Source organism: Onychomys torridus, chromosome 11 (genome assembly GCF_903995425.1).
Source record: "Onychomys torridus chromosome 11, mOncTor1.1, whole genome shotgun sequence".
NCBI lineage: Eukaryota > Metazoa > Chordata > Mammalia > Rodentia > Cricetidae > Onychomys > Onychomys torridus.
In genome coordinates, this window is record NC_050453.1 from 59,354,668 (window position 1) to 59,372,847 (window position 18,180).

Below are 18,180 nucleotides of genomic sequence, written 5' to 3' on the forward strand. Positions count from 1 at the left end.
ATAACTTTATTAGTCAGGTCAGCCACCACTCATGCTTGCCCATGCTAAGGAGCCTTTATAGAGGCATGATGGTGTTCACACGCAGGTGCTTCCCAAGAGCCCTGGGCAGGGCAGTCTTGCCCCGCACACCGCACTCCCTGGTTGAAACAAGCTGGTTTGGCTTTTGTGGATTTGAGATTCTGGAGCCCAGGACACAGTCTAGGCAGCCTCCCACCCCCTCACTCCCATTCCTCCCACCCACCCCTTTTCTGAGACACTTGCTCCCACGTGCACACAGAGTCAGGGCTGTAAGGCGTCTGGACAGGGACCTGACTCAGGCTAACATCCCTCAACTGGTCCTTGCTGCTGGCTGCCCAGATGGCTCCATCCCAGTGGGGTCTGGAGGAGCCTGTGGGTTGTGTCCAGGCAACATCGCCTTTAGAAAGGAGACGATAGTGTTGCTGTCAGCCAAGCTACAAATCATAGGCACCTGGGGGCATGAGGAGGGGCTCCACCAAGGGAAAGCAGAGGGATCCATGCCTAGTGAGGCAATACTTGGCCAGGCTTCTGCACCCCAGCGAGCATCTCTGGTGGAGCTGGTGCCTTAAGCTCTGGCCTTAGGGACAAACCAGTTACTGCGATCAGCCCCTAGTCTGGGTTAGCATGTGGGGCCAAGGCTGGTGGAGTCTGCCCTGCCATCTGTGTACCAAACCTTCCTACTTGGATCGAAGGATGGGCAGAGGAGCTTCCTCATGTTTTGAAAACCACACTGCTGCTGCACAGATCATGTTGGGTCAGATGAAACCCAGGAAGGGGCCTGCCCCTTCAGGTCTGTGAGTCTGAGATGTGACCCTTCCCTACCCACATTACAGACATGATGATAACCGTGTAACCCTCCCCCCTCTGAAGTCTGATCCTCCATTATAGGGATCTGGTATCAAGCCATGACATCATAATTATGCTGATGCCCTTCGATTTGGTGGCTTTAAACAGGGGAGGTTAGCCAGGTGTAGTGGTGATTCTAGGCATCCTTTTAACTTCAGACAACAGTGTGGCCTCTCTCCACAGGTTGCTAAACAGCTACCACTGGCCTTAGGGGGTGTCTCCTGACTGCTTAAGACACGGAAGAGGCCTCAATGGACGATTGGGCCTAGGAGGAGGTGCTTGGGCAAGAGGGATCTTTTGAGGAGCAATGAATAGGAGCCCAGAGTAACTGATGAAGCAGCACAGCCCCAGAAGTCAGATGGTCTGAAAATGGTTCTATGCTACCGTCTACTCAAGGTTATGCTCTGCCAGACCAGGTCTTGGGGAAGGTTGAGTAAGGATTTGGAGGCTGGACTCCATCCCTAGTCCTCCACCATCTCTGCAGGATCTGACAGGGCCCCTGATCCCACCTAATTTTGCCTGTTGGAAGGAGACTGACTAAGAACCTTCGGACTTGGTGTCACATGCTTGTCCCAGACCGTCCAGCAAAAGCCAAACCAGACCATCAAGCCGAATGCAGCAGGGTGGCGGCGGGGAGTGCGCCCGGAGCCGGCAGCGCGGAGCCCAGAGCGCGCGGCCCCTCAGATCTCGATGAGGCTGGCGAGGCGCAGGCAGAGTGGCGCGTCCACGGGCATGGCGCTGCGCTTGATCTCGTTCCCATCCAGGCGTAGCACCTGCAGCTTGGAGAAGTTCATGACGTCCACCACTGTGCAGAAGCTGCTGATGGAGAACTCTGGCGGAACAAGAAGGGTGGGCGGGTGGGAGAGGCGCAGTTTAGGAGTCAGATACAAAATGGACTTAGAGGGCCCCCTTTGAATCTGCTGAAATAAAGAATAAAGACAGGGGTGGGGTGTGGGGAGGAAGAGAGGGGGCTAGAACTGGAGTCAGGCAGATTGGCACTGTTGGGGACAGTGCTGGGAGAAAAGCGGGTCCTATTTCAGCTTCTGCGGCTCTGTCTCCTTCTCCCCTATCCCCACCTGTGTTTTGCTGCGTTCGCCTCCCAATATCCTTGGGTGTCCTTCCCACCAAGCCTTTTTTTTGTTTTGTTTTGTTTTTGTTTTTGTTTTGTTTTTTCCTGTGTGTGGGCAGCAGGGGGCGGCAGAGGGTAGGTGGACACCACATCCGCTGTGAAGGCTGGGCTGCGTCTGGGAGGAGGGCTTTGCTGACCGGCACTCTACAAGGAGGAGGCTCCGGAAACCGAGGGACACGGTTCTTGAATATTTCCTGCCGTTTTGCAGGTACAAACAGTGGTAGGAAGTGAAAGCGAGAAATCCTGGCTTTAGAGACCAGTGTCTGTATGCCTGAGCCTTCAGGAAGCTGGAAGGGGAAGGCAGGCTGGAAAACGCAGCATTGCTACAGGGTTCCAAAGTTAAAAAACAAACCCAAAACGGCCAAGCGTGGTGTCACAGGTCTTTTAGCATAGGTCTAGGGAGGCAGAGGCAAACAGATCTCTGTGAGTTCAAGGCCAACCTGAACTACACAGTGAGTTCCAGCACAGCTAGGGCTACATAGAAAGACCCTGTCTCAAAAAACATACTAAATAAAACAAAATCAAATAAATGACTCCCCCACCTCTTGCATATAATTACATAGGTTTTATTTTTTATTTATTTATTTATTTTTTATTTTGGGGGACAGAATCTCATATAGTCCAGATCAGCCTCAAACTTACTCTGCAGCTAAGCATAGCCTTGAACTCCAGATGCTCCCGTCTCCACATCCTGAGTGTGGGAATTACAGGCATGTACCACCTCACCTTGTGAGTGCTAATGACCAGTTAGTACACGAAAAGGGGGAGTGTGTGTGTCTATGTGCTCAGTCTACATTCCAAGAAGTGGTTAGGTAAGAAGTTAGGGGTCTATAAAGTTAGTAAGGCTGTAAGAAAGGAGGGTCCGAGCTAAATTGTGTAAAGCTATTACTTACGTAAGGTCCACCTGACCCAGGCGGTGTCTCCTTGTAGAATTTACCTTAAATCAGGAGACTAGCATCTGGTGTCTGGACTGTTATTTCTGTTAGTCCTTGAAAGTGGCTAAGGGAGATAATCTGATTCCAGTGCTGAAAGGGGAGAAAGGGATGGGCTGGGGGGAAGGAAGCCTTTCCTGAGGCTGTTCTCCAAATACCTGGAATGTGTATGTCCAGAGAGTGGTCAGTCCACACTGTTAGCCCTTCTTAGGGAAAAGTCAACTGGGAAAATTATGAAGGCACACATGATTTTCATAACAGAGTACAGCTGATATATAATAAGCCAAGTAACACCAAAAACTCCTTGGAATTTGGCTTCCTCTGAAGGAATTCCTTGATCTCTCCAGGTAGTGACTTGGCCATAACCAGCTGAGTTCTTATAATATATATACATATATTCCTGTGGCCCGTAGCAACCTTGTAGTCTGCCTCTTTTATTATCTTTCCTTTTCCAATTTTGCACGTGTATATATGTGTGTGTGTGTGTGTGTGTGTGTGTGTGCCTGTGTGTGCCTGTGTGTATATCATGTTTACATGTATGTGAAGCACTGTATATGTGTGCACATCTGTGTGTAAGTATATGGAGGCCCAGGGCAACAGTCAGGAATCCTCATCAACTGCCTATTTCAGTGAGGTAAGGTCATTTAATCACACCCAGAGCTTGCTGGTGTGTCTACTCTTGGTAGGTAGCTAGCTGTCTTGCCTTGAGGATCATCTGTCCTTTGAGGCTAGAATCACAGGTGGGGTGTTATTGCCACCAGGGTCTGTTCCCGCTCCTGGAGCCTGGCCTCCAGTCCCACCCACGCTTTGTTCTATGGGCCATGAATGTCCTTTCCACCAGACCTGGTAGGTTCTGGGGGTCTGAACTCTGGACTTGGGGTGGAAGCAGAGCCATCCCCCCAGGACCTTGCTGCTTTTTCCTCTCAGAAGTCTCTGAGGACTCTTGTGGAGGAACCCCCAAGCCATGAAACAGACATCAGAGTTCTGCTCTGTCACAACATGAAGCCTCCCACAGCCAGCTCTGTTGTCCTCTGGGATGAGTCAACCAGAGTCAACCACCTGTCTCCAGTCTACTGTCAGTAACTTGAAAGGAAACAAAACAAAAGATCCCAGTTAAAACTCCAAAAGAGGGGCTGGGGATTTAGTTCAGTGGTAGAGTGCTTGCCTAGCAAGTGCAAGGCCCTGGGATCGATCCTCAGCTCTGGCCCAAAAACAAACAAACAAACAAACAAACCAAAAAACCAAAAAAACCAAAAAAAACAAACCCAAAAGAGACTTCAAAGTCCTCACTGGAAGCCATGAAGCCTGTCAGGGTTGCTTCCACTTGGGTCCCCACAAGGCCACAAGTTCACTCTGTGAACTGGTTTGGAATGAGGTGCCAGCGGGGTCTGGAGTGAACATCATATAATGCTGACAGCTGCACCCCGGGTGCAGAGCAGGGCTGGCGTTGTCATACCAGAGACTTCCTGCATCTTGCAAAGGTGTCTGGAGCCGTGGTCAGAAAGGAGCTGGGAGGAGCTAACCCACATTTTAGAGACAATGGAGGGGGTTCCCCAGGGAGCTAGTCAGTGTGAAAATGAAGGTTCCCAAGGAAGAAGGAGCGGAAGGCTGAGGCTGAGGAGGAATGTGGTTTTGAATGAACACCATCAGTTTTTAATCTCCATGAAGAACTGACCAAGATGGGCTGGGGTACTTTGGCAAAACCACTTTGCGCTGTAGACAGCTACAGAACTCAGACCTGGAGAATAATTAGGTCCTGGGAAGAGTGGGGTGCTGGGAAATAGCCTTTGAGGAGGGGCGGAAGATCTGGAATGCTTTTTGGTGTTTTCCCTCTGGTCCTTGGGAATAGATTTAGTGGGTATAGTCCAGAGGGGGGTTGGGTCGGTTATCTGTGTAGGGGGTGGGGATAGGTGGGTTGGGGGTAGGGAGAATGTGGTGGCTGGGCTTCTTTGTCATCCCCAATTCTGTTTGGGACTGAGATAGAAGTCCCAACCTGGAGCCTGCAGACTGCTAAAAATCCAAGTTCCCAGTTGTGGGCACACAAATGGGGGTCATATCTGTGAGCAGCTAGACGTAGCACTTAGATTAGATAATCGAGGGGTTCTGAGAGCCACCCCCCTCCACTACCTTCCTCAAGCCCATAGTAGGTCAGGGCTTCTGTGAGGAGCCCTGGCAGACATTTTTCCAGCCCAGATTAAATAGTGACATAAGTCTTTCCAAATTCCAGTCCTGCCCTGCTCCACTGGACCCCACAGCTTCTGAATAACATTCCATGGCTCTCTCTCCTCACTCTCTCTCCACCAGGTTGGAAAAACTGAGGGAGGCATTGGAGGCAATTGAGGGGGGTGAGGGTGGGAAGTGGGGGGTGGGAGGGAGCTGCCTAGCTAGTTGTATGCAGGCCTGGAGCTCCTGTTCTGTTAGCTCCTCCTCATAAATGCTCTTATCACACCTTAACCCCAACAGGGTCTTGGGCTGCCAGTGCAAGAAGATCTCTTTCCTGGTTTCCTCAGTGTGTGTGTGTGGGGGCAAACTAGGGAGCCATCTCAGTTGTTCCTTGTTCTGGGTCAGAAATGCCTGTCTTTAGGACCCTTGACAAAGGGCTGGCATTGAGGGCTCTACCTTCCCTAGGCTGGATAACCTGGGGAGGTGGTTTTTCTTTCATTATATCTCACATCTCCATCCTGGAAATTCAGAGAACAAGTACCCATACTGTACCTGTCCACTCTAAAATGGCAACGAGAAGGCAAGCTGACAATGTGCTACCCTGGATTCATTGTGAAGCCATGTGCCAGGTCCTCTGGCTCATGCGCTTTGCACATACTATTTACAACTCAGGAATGATAGGGCATGGGGTTACTCTGTTTATTGAAAAGAAGCTGGGAGAGAGACTAAATAATAACCAGGATAGGGAAGGAAGGAATTAGGCCCAAACCAGGCACATAGGGATCTGGGTAGATGCTGACATTTTCTAGGGGTTAGAGCAGAGAGCTTTCTTGCAGGGCCTCGGGACAACTCATTGAACACTTTACTTTTGGATTAGCCTTTGGGAGTGGGATCACCTTGTATCTGACTGGATATGTCTGCATAAAGACAGAAGAGTGAGGAGAGGCTGTGACAGCCTCTCCTTGCCACCTCTCTCTGATTGGATAGTCAGGCATTAGCTCATGTGCTCTTTCCCAGAGCTCCTTCCTGCCACATGTTCAGAGTTACACTTGGATGAGGTACAACATATAGTGTGACATTTCCTCTATGACGGCTCTTCTGGATGCAGAGTAGGTGGTAGGTGACTGCAGGGTGGGACATAAAACTGAGAAAATGCCAAACTCTGGTGGTGTGTGATATCTTTGAGGTAGTCTAAATGGCTCCCGCCGTCACCTTGGGACTCACAAGATTCCTCCCCAAAGAGAGAGAGAGACTTGAAGTAAACACCAAGTTAGGGTGTTCATGACGGTGCCTCGCACTACAAATGAAAGGACCAGACAGACACCTTTCCCCTCCACAGCCCTACCGAAACCTCCCCTGCTCCCTCTGAGAAAGGCTGTCTGGCTGTTAACACTTTGCTCATGACTGATGTGCCCTCCTGAGCGGAAAGAGGGAGTGGGGGGAGGACAGGGCTGGGTCTCTCCTGTGCTTTGATGGCTCATTCCTTCTCAGCAGGCCTAAAAGAACTTCAAAGTCCTCTGCATGCTCACTCACAGGCCTCCCTTCCCCAGAACAGAACACTGGGCTGCAGGGGGAGGGAGGCTAAATGCTGGCTCAGTACCTTCCAGCTGAGATGAAGACATCAGAAGCCACTGGGGTAATGCAAGCATGTTCTGAACATGAGGTCCTAACCAGAAGAGGCTGAAAGGCTGATAGGGACAGAAATTCATCTTTTAGCTCTCAGCCTCAGAGACGTGTTCCTGCCTATGCAGGGAAATTCTTATAAAACACAGACAGTCCTGTGCTCCACCCCGAAGGCTTCTGCATGGCCAGGCTCACGTTGTCTCAGGGAGGACATTTGCCTTGCCACCAGGGGCTCCTTGGACTCCAGAACCGGCAATTCCCACATTCAGTTCTGGGAAGCTGCCTGTTTTTGTCCATCAACTGGTAGGTTTAGAAAACAAACACTCAAACCAGACCAGGCTGTGCAGGCAGGATTACCAGGGGCAACAGAGAGGATGTGTCGGCTGGTGATAATAAGGATGCTCAGAGTCCTCGGCTTTTGAGTCCAACCTCCTCCTAAGGCAGACCCCAGAAGATAACAAAGTATCTTTTCCTTTAATATCCCTCTAGAACAGTGGTTCTCAACCTTCCTAATGCTGCGACCCTTCAATACAATTCCTCATGTTGGGGTGACCCCCCCACCATAAACTTATTTTCATTGGTACTTCATAACTGTCATTTTGCTACTGTTATGAATGTAATGCAAATATCTGTGTTTTCCAATGGTCTTAGCGGACCCCTGTGAAGGGGTTGTGACCCACAGTTTGAGAACCACTAGTCTAGAGCCTCTCTAAACTCACCTCTACTGCTCCTAACATATGACCCATTCCTTTCAAACATGTGACTTGTTAAGTGACCAGTTCTTCCCGACAATTCCCTGTCCTGATTGTTTCCATCCTGCCTCCTCACAGCCCCTGGGCTCACCTGGAAAGCTTTAGACTGAAGCTTGCTCCTCCTAGGAAGTGGCCTTTGGCGCCAACCAGCTTTCTAGCGGCTCTCTTTCCTCTGCTGGAGGACCAGTGTGAGCCTGTCTGCACTACAGGGTTTTGGGTGGCGAGAGTTTTGGTTGATGGTTTGGCTCCCTGTGATTAGTTTTATGGTTGTTGTTGTGTTCCCATTAGCACCCGGGGAGTCCCTCCCTTCCCCAGACCTCACCATTGATCCTGTTGCCTTGGAGGTAGAGGTTCTCCAGGTTGGTATTGACAGGAGGGATCTTCTGCAGCTGGTTGTAGGACAAGTCAAGCTCCAGAATGCTGCTGGAGTTGAAGGTGTTGGTAGCCAGGCCGTTGTTGGTGAGGCTGTTGTGAGACAGCCGCACGTACAACAGCTTGGGTGACCCCCGGAAGTAGCTGTCAGGGACGGTGTAGACGTTGTTGTGTTCTAGGTACAGCTGCTCCAGGGCTGAGGGCAGACCATCGGGCACCCTTCGGAGGTGGTTGTAACTCAGATCTAGAAGGATCAGGGACCGGAGCCCCCTCATGGAACTTCCCACTTCCTGGATCTCGTTGTGGTGGAGGTACAATGCTGTGAGGTTCTCCAGGCCCTCTAGAGCATTGTTGGGGACCCGTGAGATCTGGTTGTGGTCTAGGTGGAGCTCTCTCAGGGATCGAGGCAGCGGGCCGGGCATCCGGGTCAGGTTGTTGTGGTCTAGGTACAGCCTCTCCAGTTGCCTGAGCTTGGAGAAGACTTTCCTGCCTACCTTGTCACTGGTAATCTGGTTGCCATGGAGAGCAATCCAGAGCAGCCCAGTGGCATTGTCAAAGACGCCTTCCTGGATGGCGGAGATCTGGTTGTTTTGGAAGTAGACGTACTTCATACGGGAGGGCACAAAGGGCAGGTACTTGAGGTTACGGTTGTCACAGTACATAGCCGTGGGGAAGTTGGGCGGGCAGTCGCATTCTTGGGGACAGTCACGGGGCTCTGGCGGAGGATGTGCACCGTAGGCATAGGCGGGGCCTTCCTCCACTCCGTAGGGGTAAGGCTCAGAGGGCTCGTAGGGGTAAGGGTCATAGGGGTCGTAGTAGGTGGACTGCTGGTTTCGGAGGTATTGGATCCACCAGTGAGAGTCTTCGTCATACTGGCCCTGGGTAAGTGAGCAGAGCCCTGCCAGCAGTAGGATGGAGGCCCACTGCATTTTGTCTCTGTAGAAAGGGAGAGAACAGAGCAAGAGCGGGCGTGAGTGAAGGTGCCAGAGGGGAGATGGGCAGCTCAGGACAGCCATAGGCTCTGAGCTGTGTGGGTGACTCCCCTGCCGTGACTGTGCAGTGCAGCACAGGAGGACGAGCTTTCCCTCCCAGATGCCTCCTCCTCCCGGCTCTACACACCCAGGGAGCTGGGCCTGGGTGTCTGGGGAAGGTCAGCGCCCTTGCTTCTGCTCACGCAGCAATGAGTCTGAGGTCAGGAAGGAACTTGAGCAGCAGCCTGGGGCTAGTTTGGGGAAGGGGCAGGGCTACAGTTTGGGAAAGGTCCTTCACGTCCTTTAGCATCCCAAGGTTCTGTTGTTGAAACTGAGAAGCCCAGAGCATCCCCTCCCCCAAGCTGTATACCTTCCTGTACCAGTAATGGCGGGATACTTTTGAGGTCTGCCTTCCCACCTTGTTTGGTCTCCCAGGGAAAGCATTTCTGAGAGTCCAAGCACAGGAGTCTCCTGGTTCTCTCCGTATCCAGGATGCCTCCAGAACTGACTGGGGTGTGGAAAGGGAATAGCTGAGCTACTTCTGGAAGATTTTTTGGTCTCTCGGGCAGCCTGGGGGTTTCTGGTCCCGAGTGTGTGGGAGGGTGTGGTTCCCCTGTGGCCACCACAAGGTCTGGGCTATTCTCCAAAGCGCCATCGTCTGTGAGTCGTCTGGGTGAGAAAACGCACGGGTGAGCAGCTTGCGGCTGCGTGTGTACTCAGACTTGCAGACTTTCCAGACTGGGAGCCCAGCACGGCTTTCGTGAGTGTCTTCTGGGCTGACTGTACTGTGTCTGCTTCTGCGGTCCTGAAGACTGAAGGACTTAATACGCCTCTCACCCGCCATGGGGATTGCAACTGAAATGGATGAGGGGCACTGAGATTTGGATAGAAATGGAAGGTAGCCAGGATTGGAAGTGGGATTTAGTATCCCCCCTTTTTTGAGGGGGGGCAAGTCTCTCTGCCCTGGCTGTCCTGGAACTCACTCTATAGAGCAGGCTGGCCTGGAACTCGCAGAAATCTGCCTGCCTCTGCCTCCCCAGGGCTGGGGTTAAAGGCATGCACCACTGTGCCTGGTGTGTCCTTTCTTCTCTTCTGAGCTCCCTCCTTGTCAGAAAGACGTCTAGGCTCACTTACCACCCACGCTCTGAGGAGCCTGTCTGTCGCCTTGGAGCTTGCTCTACCAGCAAGACAAGAACAAGGCACACTGGGGCCTCAGGAGAGAGCCTGGAGGTGGAGAAGATGGAGGGAGATAGGGTGTCATATCTGGCCTGGGGATCTTACCCCAGGTTCCTATGACAAGGGCACTGAGTAGTCCCCGTGAGCAGGGGGACCTCTCCGAACACAACTGTTGAGACCGAGCATGCTTGGAACCTCTTGTGGCCCAAGAGAGTCTCCTGTAGTGCTCTTACTGTTGGGCCGTGCTGGGGTTGGACAGGACAGGAGAGGGACTCAAAGATTCTCTATGAACTGATGAGAGGACCCCTGACTATGAGACCCCAACTCCTCAATCTCTGGGCACCCTCCTTGCCAGGTCCCTCTATTCCCCGAACACAGTCCCATTAAGTCTTTTCATCCCACCATCCCCTGGATGACTGGAATGGGCACTCTGGCTCATCCTTGGGCAACCGCTGCCCTTGAACAAAGAGCCACAGTGTTTCTGAGGAGCAGACTCGACTGCCCACTGCCTAGGATGCTGGCTGGTCCCTGACTCAGGAGAGAAGATGGATGAAGCGGCCCTCTGCCAAGAGAGCATTTTTTCCATGCACAGCTCTGGGCTGCTGCAGGACCGACCAAGGTGGCTGCTTAGAAAGGGCTGGCACACTGTGTCTCTGTCTCCATCTCTCTCTCTTCCAGACTAGGCACTTTGGCAGAAGGGAGCTACCTTCTTCTTCAAGACTCAGCTTTCCAGGGGGCTCCACGCCCAGCCACAGTGGCCTCTCTTCAGAGGCATGGCTGCCAGAAGGCCTTGCCCCACCAGATCTAGAATGTTGCTTCAGGGTTGCAGTCCCCTAAATTGTTTCCTGTGCTAGAGACCTTCTGTCCAGTGTGAGGACCCCAGGAGTGCTTCTCTCAGACTTGGAGACCCTGGCTCAAGAGCTACTATATCATCTCATTTCTTCACTCTAGGGAAATTCTCTCCTATCAGAGCTGAGGTCAAACTAAAAACCTACTCCTAGGCTGAGTGGGAGACTATCCCATCCATGACTCCCTGGACATGGTCAATTCTTTATTCTCCCCCAACATCCCCACAACATACATATTACACAAAGCTAACCACCTAACATTTGGGTACCATGCCCCTCTCTAAGAGATATCTGGGACATTCAAAGACTACCTTCCAAAGTGCCCTGAGCCCCAAGCACATTGGGATTCATGGGTAGCAGGAGAGAGGCTCTTGCAGTTTCCATCATGTTTTTATATCTGTGAAATGGAGGTCCCTAACACCCACAGGGAGCTGTTAGGAGACAGGCAACATGCTGGAGCTCATGCCCCCGCCGTTGCCTCTCTTTGGCATCCCTGGGTGTCATGGACCAGGTGGGAGGAATAACCTATCTTTGCTACTGTATCTCCAGCCCTGCCCATCTCCTTTATTTCTTCTCATAGAATTACAAGGAATAAAACATAGTATGACCACACTTACCTCGGGCTGAACCGTTCAGAGTGACCCCGTCCTTCTGTCTGGCCTCCTTGGGTTGGAGAATGTGAGAGAGAGGAAGAGAGAGAGAGAGAGGAGTGAGTGCCTACGGAGAGTGTGCGAGTCTGTGCCAGGCCAGGGCCCGCCCCCAAATTCCTAATCAAATATCTTGAAGAGGGGCTGAGGAGCTTAAGCGGGCTTTTTCAGTTCTGCTGTACGGGAGGAGCTCACACTCAGCTCCACAAAGTTCTGTCTGCCCAACGCTGTAAAAACCACCTCTTTCCACTTATCTTCCCCCAAGCATTGGCAGCCCGAGGTCTCTTGCTGCTGAATAAGTTAGCAATGCCCCAGAAGTTATTTGTACAGTCTCTTGCAAAGTGCCTGGGTTTCTCATTAAGCTCATAAAGTGGACACAGGAGAGGGAGGGCTGGGGATTGGAGAAGAAATCCTTTAACTCTTTCAGCAACCCTGGTCCCCGCAGAGAGTCTGTGCTTATCTTTCTCAGCTCAAATATCCCAATAGCCAGGTGTTGGATTAGTGCGCAAGAGCGCATGCTGGCTGCAGGACTTGCTCTGTCTGCAATGGATGATGGCCACTTTCTGCCTCTGGAGCAAGTGGAAAGTCAGGGATTCTAACTATTGTTTTTATGCTCACTTTACAGATGTGGAATACCTAAGCCAGGGAAAGATGAAGGTGGAGAGACAGGCAAGTTCTAGACAATGAGGAGGGGTTTAGACCACAGAAAAGATTTTAGCTTAAATGTTTAGAAACATATTTTATGAAGGAGACTCACTAAGATCTGATATACATTTTAAAAGATTTTATTTTATTTCATGTGTATGAGGGGTATTTTTGCCTGCATGTATGTTTGTGTACCACATGCATGCAATACCCATGGAGGCCAGAAGAGGGTGTTAGACCCCCGCCTGGAGCTGGAGTTAGGGATGGTTGTGAGCTGCTATGGGGGAACTGGGAATTGAACCTGTGTCCCCTGGAAGAGCAGCCAGTGCTCTTAACTCCTGTGCTATCTCTCCAGCCCTCTGATTTATCTTTTTTTTTTTTTCTTTTAATTCATAGGAGGCCTGTTGTGTGGAGAAACAGCTGCCCCACTAGGAGGGATGAGATAGACTACTCTATACAGAACTGAGAGGTCTTATGGACCAATCAGATTCACAAAGCTGGGGAAAGTGAAGCATAACTCCAGCATTTTAATTCAGCCCTTGGGCAGACAGTAGCACCACTGCGCAGTGCGGGAAGAGCAGAATTGGATGGAAAACTAAAGTTACACTTTGTATATGCAAAGTTGGATTCCACTTAGGCATTCCAGTGAAGAGGCAGAGGGGCCGATGAGTCCGAACTTGGAACTGAGAGACTAGGAGGAAAGCCCTTGAGAACCTTGAGGACTGTGGCTCACACTGAGTCTATTTAGCTTAGATGACCCGCAGGTCTAAATGCTCTTTCCTCAAGTGGCTGGCTCATGTCCACACCCAAGAAATACCCTTTAATTTAAAGAAATACAAAGTGGGAAACTCTCAGAGGATTTGAATTTGGAAAGTTTAGAAGTGTCTGGGCAGATGGTACTTTCGGTTAGTGTGAGGCTGCCAGGAAGGGGCGTGTCCCCCACTCTGAAGCATCCACTTTACGTTTGTGTCCCATTTAATGGCCATAGTGTTGTTTTGCTCTGGAAATGGGAACCCTGGAGGGGAAGAGGCACAAAGAACAAGGGTATCAAGTTCAGCCTACAAGACTCCAAAGCATACACACTGTCTTAGTCAGGGTTTCCATGGCTGTGAAGAGACACCATGACCATGGCAACTCTTATAAAGGAAAACATTTAATTGACATGGCTCCCTTACCGTTTCAGAGGTTCAGTCCATTTTCATCATGATGGGTAGCATGGTGGCATGCAGGCAGACATGGTGCTGGAGAAGTAGCTGAGAGTCCTCCATCTTGCAGGCAACAGGAAGTTGACTGAGACACTGGGCAGTATCCTGAGCATAGGAACCTCAAAACCCGCCCCCAACAGTGACACACTTCCTCCAACAAGGGCGTATCCACTCCAACAAAGTTACACCTCCTAACAGTGCCACTCCCTATGAGATTGTGGGGGCTAATTACATTCAAACTGCCACACCCACTTTTCTGTAACTCTAGACCAGAAGACAGGCAGGGCAAAGGGGGTAATGATCATTCTGCTGTCAAGGCTGGGCTCAAATAAGTTGGCACTCAAATAACAACAGCAGTCTGCTGTTCTGGAAGCAGGGGTGTGTAGGGATAAGAGGAGGCTAAGTGACAGGGGTTCCAGTCCCTACATGTACTTCATTTACATAAAGAGAATCATCCACCCTGTGGCAGACATGGTCCTGAGTGATGGGGACATGGAAGCTTCAGTATAATGCCCATAATGAGGCACGTTTGATCTTGTCGGTAAGACAGAATGGCATCAATGTGAGGAAGAAAATGTACAGACCATCTTCTAATCAATGTGAGAAAGCAGTTCCTTCTCAGCAGCAGACATTGGTCTTGCCAACCAGGCTTGATTGACACTTCTTAGATGGCCCCAGATAGCTCTGGGAAATCTACCCACCAAGTAGAGATGTTTATTTCATAAAATCGCAGCGTCCTACTAAAACTTGGTTTACCAACAATGAAGATCAGAAAGGGACCAAATATCAACAGGAATCCATTCCAACAAAGTTCTACCAAAGAAGTGTCTGAGCAGTGAGCTTTGCCTGGCCTTTGTTCCTCCACTGGGGCTGAAGTGGCCTGGAGGAAAGTAGTCTGGAGGAGATGATTGTGAGGCAGAATTCCAGAGGACCATGCACTGTCAAAAGTGCCTTGTTCTGACCCCAAGAGGAGGCTCTAACTTCTTCTCTGACACTTGCTCCTCCAGTTCTTGGATTTAGGACCTCAGAGCTTGTCCTCTGCACAGGAAGCCAAATACAGCACACAGATGCCCCTGGCATGCAGAGAGACTCCACATGTGAGGAGGGTCCAGGTTAGACAGAAATGTTTTCTGGAAGGTGTTGAGCCAACACTATCTAGTTACTGCAAATTCAAGAGATGGCTATAATAGTCACTAAATGCCCACTGTCTCTAGCTGGACATAGGGGCTTAGTGGGCATTCATTTAATCAGAACGGAATTTTGGACTACCCACAGAGTGTCTTCAGTAATGAATCCTGGGTGGAGTAACCAGTACCAGCCAGGCCACGAAAACTCTTGTCCTTCAAGCCAATTAGATTTTCCAGGGATGTAGACCACTGTCATATCCTTCCTCCCCAGAAAGGTCAGGTTAAGCCACAGTCACCAGGCGAGGCTGATTGCTTCTGATGTTGGACCAACCCGTCTGGGAGGGATGAAGTTACTTCTGACTCAAAATCCCACCAGTACAGAGGTGGGTGGCTTCAAGCCCCCATCTTTAACCCCAAGGGACCTGTGTTTATGACCTAGCCTTTGATCCCAGACAATCCAGAAATGGAGGAAAGACCAAAAATCCACTCAAGTGAGATTTTTGACTTAAGGAGGTCAGTAAAAAGATGACCATGCTAATACAATCCAGGCCTTCTGGCCTATCCTGAAGTCTCCTGACGCCAGAGAGGGAATTTAACTAGTCTGATATTTCAATGGAAAGTCTTGGCTACATTGGTACCAACAATAATGGTGCCCCAAAGTTTCCAAGAGAGACGTTTTCTCTGTCCCCTTGGCACCGAGGGCTCATTAGGAACCTTCACTACAATCTGCTCCTTCCAGAAGGATGCGACCATTAAGATGTTGACACTGTGGAGAGACTTGCGTTCCTTCAACTGGAAGAGGAGCAAGACCTCAAGTCCTAAGTCCTAGGAGACGCACTGAGAGCTCCAGAAACCATTCTACTGATCTGTATACAAAGAAAGAGGGGCCTCAGGCTGTGGCACCAGGGATCACTGAGGGCCTTGAGCTTTCCTGTGCTTCCACCAGCTACTGCTGACATGGAAGAGTTGTAAAGTATGGCAGTAGGCCCCAGGTGGCAAGAGGCAATGGACTCCTGGCCAGTGCCCCATGATTCTCTTTCCTGGCCAAGGGTGGTCATGGGTCGGAGAACACCTATGAGTTCCATCAGCTTAGCAAAGCCATCTACTGAGTACTGGGCTAGCTAGGATCTCTTGGGGCTGAGCCTGCCCTGGCTTCCAGAGGATCAGACCACACCACTGAGAAGACAGCCTACTATCTTTGTGGCTTTATTTTCGTCCTTGAGAAACTCCGTTACCAACAGCCCACACCACCTTGCGAGGTCACCGAGAATTGAGTCGCTGCTCACGGATTCAGTGTGGGAGGGTGTGCAATCTTAGTGTTTGCAGAGTCGGGGAATTTTCTGAGGCTCTATATGCAGTAAGTATCCAAGCTAAGGCCACACAAGAAGCCTCTGAAACTGTCCCCAGTGGTGTCAGTCCAAGTTCACCTGCTTGGAAACCCAAGAACATTGCAAGTCTTTGACATAGAGATCAAGGAACTCAACTATCCTCTTTGTGACTGTAGGGTGATTTCAGGACACCTCGGAGCTCTGGAGTTTTTCTTGGAGAATTTCTCTAAGCATCACTTCAGATGCACCAGGACGCTGCCAGTGAGTGGTGCCACCCATATCCCCCTCATGGAGCTAACTGTAGAGATTGACTGACACCAAAAAGCCTCTGGTTGCTGTTCATTCCTGTCTTGGTTAGGATTTTATTGCTGTGACAAAACACCATGACCAAAAGGGTTTATTCAGTTTACACTTCCATAGCACTGTCCATCACTGAAGGAAGTCAGGATAGAAACTCAAACAGGGCAGGAACCTAGAGTCAGGAGCTGATGCAGAGGCCATGGAGGGCTGCTGCTTATTAGCTTGCTTCCCCTGGATTGCTTGGTCTGCTTTCTTATGGAACCCAGGACCACCAGCCCAGGGATGGTACCACCCACAATGGGCTGGGTCCTCCCCCATCAATCATTAATAAAAAAATGCCTTCAAGCTGTATCTTATAGAAGCATTTTCTCAATTGAGGTTCCCTCCTTCCAGATAATGATAGTTTGTCAAGTTGACATAAGACTGGCCAGCATAAGTCCACATCAACAGGAGTAGCCACATGCATATCCAACACATGCTGAAGCTGTTGGGGCAGGAGGTGGTCTCCTGGATGAAGTTGCATACCATACATGAGAGGCAAAAGGGTACCCGGCATTATAGTACATTTGAATTGGACCCTGGGAAGCAGCTGAGAAGCATCCCACATTGCTGTAACCTGTAGGTTGGAAGTCCTACAGCTACAGGGAAGTGATGCAGGCCAGTGGGGACCGATACCTGTCCCCTGGAGTCTCTGTTATGAGCGCCATGTCCATTGAGGGGCTTTAGTAACATGTCCTCAGAGGAATCCAGTGAATTGTGACTGCCTCCCTTCCTCCCAGATCCATCTTCCTGCAAAGGGGTGGGTGTCAGTGAAGTGCTTTGCATGCCCCACAAAGCATGGAGAATGTCCATGACTCAGGCTGCTTCTTCCCCCAAATGTTGGCCTCTGGAGGAAAACAATGTTTGTGACCTGAAGAGCTGGCATCTCTTTGGGCAATGTATATTCCTCAACAGGATGGCCCTGGCTTAGAGCAGTCTTGTGCCTGCCTTGTAGATTCTGGGGTCACATTGCATGGCCTCAAGTCAGGCCTGTGCTAGAGGAACTCCTCTGTTGCCTGGCAGAAGCTTGGTTCCTTTGTCTTCAAATCTGAAAGGCTTTAGGAACAAAAGGGACATCACAGCAACTCCTCCCCTTAATCAATACCTGGAAGTTCAAGTCCCGTATTCTTTAAATAAGTGAAAAGCACACGATAAGTGATTGCTGTATGCCCCAGAGAGCACAGACTCTGTCTTAGCAGAGAGGATCCTAGAGATAGGTGTAGGAGGGTTATGAATACCTGGGTAAGGAAGGTGAACCTCCTCATGGAGAGACTCCAAGTTATTGCTGGGACAGCAGTCATTGAGGTCTCTGTCTGTCTGAAGCCAGGTACAGTCTAGTCCCCTCTTAGTAAGAGTGACCTCTGTGTCGCAGCAGGAGCTAAGCAAGGTTCTCCTCCTAGCACCTTGTATGAGTATTAAATATGGACCATTCTAATGGAGGTAGAGTGGGAGGCAGAGAAGATGGGACAGCTGTGATGGTTGGTCTCCGTTGTCAGTTTGACTGGATTGATAGATGTCTAGGACTCAAGAAATTGATGTGTCTGCAGGAGCATTTCCAAAGAACTGACATATGGAAGAGTGATGGAGCTGAGGAGACCTTCTGCCAATGTGGGAGATACCTTTACTCAGGAGACCTGGATGAGAAAGCAATGTGCATTAATTTTTTTCTCCGTGAGTTGGTCTATTCCTGCTGTTGGTGATGAGTGATGGCAATTGTGGTGATGATCATGGTGGTGGTGATAATGATGATGGTGGTGGTGATGGTGATGCCATGTGGTGATGGTGATAGTGGTGGTAGGAGTGTTGGTGATGCTGGTGGTGGTGGTGGTGGTGGTGGTGGTGGTGGTGGTGGTGGTGGTGGTGATGGTAATATAATAGTGATGATGGTGATGGTGATGATGGTGAGATCATCAGGTGACATTCAGTTCCAGCCTCTTTGGATTTTCAGTATCAGCAACTCTCCAGGAAGTTTCTAGGCTTTCAGTATCAGATTGGCACTGCCGAGCTTTCAGGGTAGGGAAGCTTCTTGGCTGTCTGTCTTTCCAGCATGCACACAGTA

The 18,180-nt window shown here is 50.4% G+C and overlaps 1 protein-coding gene and 1 pseudogene across 1 annotated transcript; one reads left to right on the top strand and one right to left on the bottom strand.

The window, feature by feature from the left end:
* Window positions 1-219: 219 nt before the first annotated feature.
* Window positions 220-11,782, bottom strand: Fmod (fibromodulin). Its single transcript, XM_036202311.1, has 3 exons — window positions 11,448-11,782; window positions 7,786-8,771; window positions 220-1,696 (listed from the first exon to the last, which is right to left on the bottom strand). Exons 2-3 carry the CDS (start codon window positions 8,762-8,764, stop codon window positions 1,545-1,547), a joined length of 1,131 nt encoding a protein of 376 aa, XP_036058204.1. The 5' UTR covers window positions 8,765-8,771; window positions 11,448-11,782; the 3' UTR covers window positions 220-1,544.
* Window positions 11,281-16,808, top strand: LOC118592890 (annotated as a pseudogene).
* Window positions 16,809-18,180: the final 1,372 nt, after the last annotated feature.

Coding starts and splice junctions, on each gene's coding strand:
- Fmod (XM_036202311.1), bottom strand. CDS start 8,764: ATGCAGTGGGCCTCCATCCTACTGCTGGCAGGGCTCTGCTCACTTACC. Junction 1,697..7,785: donor CCAAGGCAACAGGATCAATG/GTGAGGTCTGGG, acceptor TTGTTCCGCCAG/AGTTCTCCATCAGCAGCTTC.